We start from the raw sequence: 9,811 nt of genomic DNA, 5'->3' as shown, positions 1-9,811 counted from the left end.
TGAATATTACTAGGAATTTTAAATTTTGACCAACTAGAATCACTTTTAAATTGAAAATAATAAACCATGTTTCTTGAACCAATTTGAAAAATAGTAATAATTTATGTTGATTATGCAAATAAAATTATAGTCAATTTCCATAACTCTTAAGCAATTAAACTAGTTTTTTTATTGACCTATCATAGTATATTAGTATTTAAGTAGTACGGAATTAAACAATATAAGTAGTAAATATATAGTAGTTAAGAGTTACTACGCATAATGACGTCTCTATTATAATATGTTCAATGTCCACGAAGTTTTGGTATTCATTTTATTATACATAATATAAATAAATAATACATACCTAATGTAGATGGAAAACACGTGGCCATCTGTACCACGGTGATAGCAGTAATCGCTATTTACGATATGGTAAAATATAAATTTTAATGGATATAAACGCGTCTATATGGATACGCTCATAAAAATTAAATTTGACTTTTCGGTAGACATATTTTTTTTGACAAAGTTAGACACAAACTTATGAAGAATCTTGTATTACATTTTCAAGTTTTTTGACAGAGTGAACACATTTTTATCGATATTAATTAAAAAATTAAAAAATAATAATCAAAAATTGCATATGCCTATATGAATAGCTAACTCGAGTATGGTGTTATGAAAATGCTAATATAAACATTCAGTGAAAATTACATGTATCTACAGTAATTTTGTTTTAGATTTACATCAAAATTTATTTTCACGGTTACTATTTTTGCGGGTAAATTCCTTTTTTTCCTTAATTGTTATTTGATTTTTCCGGCGCTTTTGAATATTAATGGGTATTTTAAATTTTGTCCAACTAAAATAACTTTCCCATTGGAAAAGATACTAAAGTTGGAAATCAAAACATTAGTTTGACTACCCATCGTAAACATAGACACACAAAAAAAATTCACACATCGATGATCATTGTAAAATCAATACATTCATCGCTCCGCTTACAGTCTAAAATAAATATTCTAAATCGTTGTATAATGAACCAAATTTTTAGCTTGGATAGCATTGTATAAAACTTAAAAAAAAAAATCCAAAAATACATCAAAATCTCTGATAATAATAATAAAAATATAATGTTAGAGAAAAGTTAAAATATAAAAAGTAAATGGATTATTATCATATTATGTTGTTCAATATAATATAACTGTAATGTTTAAAATTTAAAATTTAAATTACATGATTCATACATATTATGCATAATGATCTAAATTGTCTGTAGGTAATAACTTACAATTTGTTACCTTTAAAGTAACTTAAAAGCTATACATATACACATACAGGGTATAACAGAAAAACCTGACAAATGAAAATTTTATCTTAGTTAAACGTATGAAGAAAATTATAGACATCATTATTTTTATAATAAACAATTTAAGATTAACTTATGTCTAAAAATTTCCAAAAGAATAATTTGAAAAGTTATTACGTTTAAAATTCATTTACTTAAAAAAAAATTGTAAAATTTAAACTACTATTTGACTTACACAAATATTTTGACCATCAATATATTTCTAAAAATAAGATTTACAAATTGGCTAGTTTGTGTTTTTCCAAAAACAGTTAATGAAATTTAAACATTTTTAGATTTAGTATTAAAAAATAAAACATAAACAATTGTATACTGTATTTATAGCGCAAGTGTTTATAAATAATAAAACATTTTTTTTTTTTTAAATTTTGATTAGAACAAAAGTTATGAATTCATAATAACGATATTTTACTATTATAATATTATCTATACCTATCTAAAATAATATATTACTAAGTTATACACCATAGGTATGTTTAATTATTTGTTTATATAAATATTGATTTAAAATAAAAAATATTTAATGATATTAAAATTGTTTTGCAGTCTTGTGTCCGCAAGAATTTATTAAAATCATGAAATTTAATGAAATAAGAAGTTATTTTTTAACAAATTTTAAAATTTAAAATATTGTATCATTACTAAAAATACAGTAAAAATATTTAAATTGATATTATTGATATCTCTTATTATAATAACTTAATGCAGTTAAAAAAATATAATTAAATGTAGATATATGAAGTTTATGTTCAACACATTACGTGATGTTCTTTTTGATTATTGTAAACTAATCAGTATTAGTTTGAATGTTGGAAACTTTTAATGTTGTCATCAGTTTTTCACCAAGACCTTTTAATATGTCGTTGACTTCTTTTAAATGGTCCACGTGATTACCGATAAATCTCTTAGTCGTTTGTATTTTTTCCAAAACCGATTTTGTTTTTTTTTGTAGTGAATTATTAGAAAGATCTTTTAATCTCTAAATAAAAACAAATATTATATAGTTACAGGATTGTTTAAGTAAAACACCAATGAAACATAATATTGTGTTTAGGTAGAAATATATACTTTTTCCTCATCGATTATATATTTTTCGAGCTGTTCAAGTTCTTCGATTGACTTCGTTAGAACACCGATTTTATATACAACGTAATCTATGGTAATTGCAGTATTCTCGTACATTATCAATCCTTTTTTTTGAAATTCTTTCATTCGTGTATCATCAAAATTGGAACTATTTCGGAAGTCGGAATATTGCTGTAACTACAAAAAAAACAAACAATTGCAGATGACTAAATTTAGATAAAAAAACAATGTTTACACCGCAGTTGTACTGCACATAAGTCTTCATACGTCGACGATCGTGATGTTTAAATTTCCAACGAACAAATCAATCATGGCTTGAATTTCGTGGTCTACGAATTCTCTTGTAGAATTTCTTGCTATTTCCTCAGTGGTCAGTTCAATGCGTTCCAATAGCTCTGAATCTAGTTCTACAAATGTGTTTTTCCTAGAAACTGGACCAGTCTGTGTCAAATAATTACTCGAATTAATATTAATACTCATTAACGATTCTATTTTTTTTTCTCTTCAAAAAATATAATGATAAGCATTTTACCTATGTGTATCTACCTACATTTACACAGTACACCAATTATTGTTGATTACCTGATCTGTTCAGTGCTAAAATTTTTTTATATATATGAAATTACGGATCAGTGTCCATATCGGGCATTCGGGCATATTATAGTGTTATATTATATCTCGTATGTGCATGCAGTATATGCAGGGTTAGTAAATAAATGTATGAACATTGAAACATTTAGTCGTAAAATCATATTATAATGATTATTTATGAACCTAGGTATATAGGTAATTTAAAGATACAAAAAAAAAACGTGCTCTGCGTTATAATAAAATAATATTATGGTTCTAAAAATGTATAATATAAACAATGGTAGAATTAAAAATAATAAACACTCAAGACAAACAAATGTAATTTAAAACTAATATCATACCTCCCTGTTGAAGTATAATAATATTGCGTAGATATTTTTTGTCTAAAACTTTCTTTGATACGTTTCAATATTAAAATATGTTTTATTAATTTATTTTAAATTTAACAGATGTTTAAATGAAGATGGCTGATATTTTTGAACGGCTATTGTTAAATAATATGTCGTGACACAATAACAGTAAATATCTAAACATTTTTGTGTTTAAAATTACCTACATTACAGTATTCTTAAAACGTGTTTTAAATAATTTAGAGTATACCAACTTATACGGTATGTGATTCCCGATACAGTTAAAAAAATATTGTTTTAACACTTTTTTCAACAAAAACAAATATTAAACTATGATAGAGGATCATTATTCTTTACTTTACAGAGTTATACAAAATATCATTTACACAATTAACAGAAACTATTATATAATGCTGTATGAAATAATATGTTCGTTGTTTAGTAAACAAAATTCCTCAAATGAATGTATAATTAATTAATTAGGTATATTATAATATTAGGTTTATTAAATAAATAACTAAGTTTAACATATTATTATATTTACCGTGACACTAGCCAGACACAGACACCCAGCTGAAATCAAGGCTAACCACAGTACGGACTCCATGACGGTTAGAAACGATCTGCTTTGACCAATGTGTACAGTTCACTAAAACAGACTGAAGACTAAACTTGTATAATATAGGTGTACCTATATGTATTTGTATTTATTTTTTATATACCTTTTTTTTTTACTGGGTACTGTTATTTTGTTTCTGGTTTTGTAACGGACGGTTGTCCGCTCGTGTTCACATAATAAATATCGTACAAAACACCGTAATACACATAATACTCGTATATTTCACAGATTTTACATCATGCGTTCTCAAAGTGGCTCTCAACCCCTTTCTGGTGCGCATTGTCCAAACTACAGCACGCACTGTGTTAGCTATATGCTGTAGCGTAGGTACTTTACATAATTATTATGACGTCATGATATTTAGCTATACATTTACTGTTGGAAATGTATTGCCCGTTGACAATGAATTGCAATTATTAAACTATAATCGTTGTAATGATTAGATTTTGATCTAACATGATTTTGGCGTTTGTAAATCGGTGTAAAAAGTAAAAGGCATAAATACATAACACGTACCTGGGTATTCTCCAAATGCGCAAGGAATCAGATTTAGTAATTAGCACACGGTAATCGGTAACGATAAAAAGTAAAATTCAAAAATAGTGTTTACTCTTTACTCGGTCACGTTATATTAATTATTTATTTCATTTTTATTTTTTTAATATCAATTAATTAAATGCGATTTTGCTTAATTTCTATGAATTTAAAATCTCAAATTTTAGTACCTATCTCAAGAATTTTCGTGAATGTAATCGAATCTATAATAAACCACGATTTTTTTTTTTTTAAGTATAAAGTAATATTAACTATTTGTAATTCAATAATGTTAAATCCATATTTTTTGGAAATGAAAATTTGTCGTGTAAATATTTTGATCATTAAAAATGTAGCCACTGTTTTTATTATACGATACACTATTCGCATTTAAATTACATTCAAATATAAAATGGACGTAATATTTAAAAATCATTATAATTTCATTCCTATATAATCCTTGTACCTAACATATTTTTGATTGGATTAATTATTACGAAAAGCCTTATTAAGGATTTGTTGTGTACACTTTAAATATTAGTTGCAAGATCGTTAACAAAATTACTATACTACGAATTTCCCACTAATTATATTATCATTAATTTCAAATGTGGATCAAGTAGGTAGGTAATATTTAAGCATAGTTAATTCATCTGATTATAAATTATAATTAATTAGATTGGATATTAATTAATATCTTCGATATAAATAAATAATTGAAATAAGACTTATTTGTACATAAAAAATGTTAATTAGGTAACTAATAACTACTAACAAATTACAATAATCAGCAACTACTACCTGCTGTCCTACTATAACTAGTCTCTATAGCAATCTAAGTTTGAATTATAATCATGACAGCTTTAAAATATATTTTATGTTGTACCTACATTAATTTATGGTAATATTTTATTCTAAGAATGAATGCATGTAATTTAAAACAAACAGTACCGCTACGACTGGGAAAGTTAAACTATTTTTTTAACTTGATGAGTACAGTTAATAATATAGCAAGTTAAAAATAGGTAACCTATTTTTGTATACCTTATTTTAAAGTCATTTTCTAATCACAATAGTTAGCAATAACAGTAATTTAATAGTTGATTTTAGATACATTTGTAACGATGGTGATATTGGTAAAAATTTCGAAGTATCATACCATGGGATATAGAAACATTAGAAACGTATTTTTGAAAAATTTACGTAACTGAATTTAGATAGTTTTACATAAGTAAAATTGAAATTAACACGTACGTAAAAAATATAACTTCATAATTTAAATTAATAACAAACATAAGGAGCTCCGAATATAACATAATAATAATAATAATTCTAATTATTAGAATAGACTTATTTTAATTTTTAGTTCATTTATACCTACCTTATCTTGACAACACCTTAATATGTGCATTGTGAATAAACTGTGATAACTTGCAAAATATTAGTTCTACTATGTATACTGCAAGGATATACTTCTTTAAATTAATTAAAAATAAAAATATGTATCAAAATCATTACCATTTTAAGTACACGATAATTTATTTAAATACAATAGAAACTGCTTTAATTATTTATATCATGTAGATTATAAAAAAAAAAAATATAACAAGGCTTAATAATTAACCGAGTTAATAATGATATAGGTCATTGTAAAAATATTGAGTTAAAATGTTTTTCATAGGTACTATAATTTTCCAAATTACCATTATAATATTATAGTGTACAAACTTAGGTAAAACGTAAAAACACCTGTAATAAAAATATTTAAATACCTGTTATAATGGTACCTACCATTTATTAATGCTAAACCATGATAGAGAATTATTTAATTTTTGTTTTCATATGATTTATGAACATAAATGAACTAGATTATATGATTTTATAAATTAACACATCTTTGTTTTCAATACTTACCTTATTTAGATAGTTAAATATTTATTATTGATATAAGTATTTTATTTATGAACTGTGAAAGTGTGAACACATATTTAACACATTTACTATTTGGAACCTGAAATTGTTAAATCTTTAAATGTTAAAATAAAAATAGTATAAGAAAATAAGAATTGATCATCAAAATCAATAATATAGTAGGTATTTTTGATAAATAATAAAAACTACTTAGGACTCTGTTTTTTCTAAATTACTACTTTTATTATTTCTTCAATAGAAAATCAAAGGATGATAATTTTTTTCAAAATATATTTTACAATTAATAACATTGTAAAATATCAAAACAAAAATTAACATACACGTCTTATTAATGACAATTTTCGGTTGATTTACCATCCATAACTAACAAAGTTGTGCTCAGTGGTGGTTTCGACCATATTTGCCTTTTTATACTAAAACAAAATATAAAACAAAAAAAAAATCTCATTAGATTAATTTTTATGTTACACATTGTTACAGTGTTGTAAAAGCTACTTTTAAAAAAATATTTCAAATACTACTAAAATACTTTAAAAAATATTTTAAATGCCTTTTTTATTTTTAAATACTTTTGGCTTTTAATTTGTAGGTTTAATTTAACAATATTTAAAAATAGTAAATTGATAAAAAAATGTATTTGTTAATGCCTATTTATATACCTATTTATATTAATCTATGGTAAATTACGTACTTTATAATACTTTATATCGAGGAATTTATTTATTAAATAATTGTTCATTATACTTCAAAACACGATAAAGGTATGTTAAGTTGTCGTCAGTCATATTTTTGTATATTTTTATCACAACATTGCATATTCGGCTGAAGTATAATAATAATATTTACTTGGATAATGGTTTAAGAATAAATTATAATATTTCTGAACAATTAATATTGACAAAAAAAAACCAAAAGTATTCTCGATGAAATTACAGTATATTCTATTTCAAATACCACTAAGAATATTTGGTGCTGAAAAAGTATTTAATATTTAAACGAAATCATTGGAATACTTATATTCAAATACATGACAACACTGCACATATATGATTTATGGTACAAAAATTTTACTTTACTTCAATGAACGCATATCGTAAAGTATCCAAGTACGAATTGTAGTCCATATTTCCACTAGCTGAATTCCTCATGAATTCCTCATTAGTACGATTAATGAATTTAAACAATGCTTCTATATCTGAAAATTGGCCTGCTTTTTTTTTTGGTTCTGACCTAGGCACCTACAGTCACAACATTTATTTTGAAATATTAATTTGATAAAATAATAGTATTTTTTTTTTCAATTGAAAAAAAATATCAACATATTATTATAATATAATATTATCATACATCTGGTTTGTACGTTTTTGTTAAAGCATCAAACATCAAAATAATTGCATTTTAACATAGTATTAAATACGGTGTTGACGTATTGTAACGCACAGGTACTATATATCACTACAATAGGAACATCTTATAATAATTAAGAACATTTATGAATAATGAAATGTTCACTCATAAAATCAATAAGCTTAAAGCACGTTGATTTTAATAACTAATAAAATATAAATTTAGAAACAAATGTTATAGACTAAGACTATATAGTCACCTGAAACCTAATATTACATTAGGAAATATCCATAATTTATTGGTCATTAATATTATAAATAACACACACTTGAAAAAGTCGAAAAACCAAATATCCTTTAAAAAGATATGAGTTTATTAATATTATATTATATACTATATAATACTAAAGTATATTAAATTAAGCGTGTTGTGTTTAAGACAATGAAACAATTTTAAGCTATAGGCTATAACAATTTGACACGAAAATGTTTCTTTTCAAATATTAATGAAGTATATTATGATTATAGTATTTCAACATTATGTTAAATAAAATGTTATCAACTCTGTCCGACTGCCCCTAGAATTTGTTTTTTGTTTTAAAAAAATCTTTAAAAATAATTTGTCATTGACATCGCGCTTCTTACCTCGATGATTGAATTGTCTAGCACAGGATTTTCTGGCGTGAGAATATGGTTTTCATCAATTTCCACAGCCTACAAATATATAATTAAATCTATAAAAAAACATTATTTTTAATATTATAATGTATAATGTAGTTTTTTAAGTACCTACTACCTAGCTAAATTATTTAAATTGTATAAGCAACCATATTATAGTTATAGAATGTAAGGTACACATTGAGATAATATGATTTCATGTGCAAGCTTACAATAAAAGTAGAATATTAAATTATAAACAAATATAAAAATATAAAATTTGTATTATGTATAAAGCTCAGCAATTCCTAAAAGTGTCTCATATCGTGTTTATACTGAACGTTTAGTACTTATTTTTAATAAGTTCAAAACACATTTTGTGTTAGGTATTATTAAAACATTAAAACGTTATTTTAGTTTGTTTATATAACAATTAATAGTAAAATAATCATTGCTCAGAAGAATCAATTACTGGATTAATTTAATATTGATGATACATTTAATTGTAAATAATTATAAAATATTTACCTCTAAATTCACTAGACATCCAGTGAAAACCAGGGCCAACCACAATATAAATGACATGACGATTAATGGTTTTGAAGTTTCGCCTAAACAATACGAATTGTCTACTAAAACGGCCCGAAACTATAAACACAATAATATGCTTTATGTGTTGATATTGTTATAGTATGTAGGTAATATAATTATTCAGTAGATAAAAAACTTTTTTAGTGGGAGTGTGAAGCTATTGGCTTGAAATAGTAGAACCACTACAACAACAATGTGTTTGATAACAATTTGAATTTGTATAGCATTATACTTAATTACCCAACTTAAAAAATGTTAGATGTAAACATTTCATACATAATATTAAAGTAAGTACGTTAGTTGAGAATAGTTAGGTAAGTACAAATAATACTTGTAAAAAATAAAAATGTATAACTGATTTGTTTTTAGAACTATAGACATAAATAAATGTTCAGTGATTTCAAATTGTATTGTTTTATATTACATTATATTTTTTGAATTTATCAGACTGTATATTTTCAGTATTTATTTCTAATCTTATCTAATACTGTAAACAATTTGAGCAAAACATCGATATTGAAAAATCAATATGAGTTAATATTTTCATATTATTAATAAACATATTTTTGGCATACTATAAAAATTTAAATTACTTGACATATTGTTGAAAAAAATTAACTTAAATCTCAGCAGATATAAATTTGTTCAACATTAAATATTGAGGAGCAATTTAATTTTAGAATATGCTCATGCTCATGAATTATGATAGTAGTGCATTATGTAATATTAAAACCAATTATTGTCATTTGTAATA

At 24.0% G+C, this 9,811-nt stretch overlaps 1 protein-coding gene and 1 pseudogene across 1 annotated transcript; both read right to left on the bottom strand.

Moving 5' to 3' along the window:
• Positions 1 to 2,084: 2,084 nt before the first annotated feature.
• LOC100164594 lies at positions 2,085 to 4,639 on the bottom strand (annotated as a pseudogene).
• Positions 4,640 to 6,663: 2,024 nt separating this feature from the next.
• LOC100159800 (uncharacterized protein) lies at positions 6,664 to 9,100 on the bottom strand. The gene is given in 4 exon segments (NM_001161942.2): positions 6,664 to 6,876; positions 7,540 to 7,701; positions 8,455 to 8,523; positions 8,995 to 9,100. Coding segments are annotated over 4 exon segments (351 nt in total). The 5' UTR covers positions 9,052 to 9,100; the 3' UTR covers positions 6,664 to 6,813.
• Between the last annotated feature and the right edge of the window lie 711 nt (positions 9,101 to 9,811).

Source organism: Acyrthosiphon pisum, chromosome A3, assembly GCF_005508785.2.
Source record: "Acyrthosiphon pisum isolate AL4f chromosome A3, pea_aphid_22Mar2018_4r6ur, whole genome shotgun sequence".
Classification (NCBI taxonomy): Eukaryota; Metazoa; Arthropoda; class Insecta; order Hemiptera; family Aphididae; genus Acyrthosiphon; species Acyrthosiphon pisum.
The sequence above is the reverse complement of the archived record's forward strand: the minus strand, read 5'-3'. Positions and strand labels throughout refer to the sequence as shown.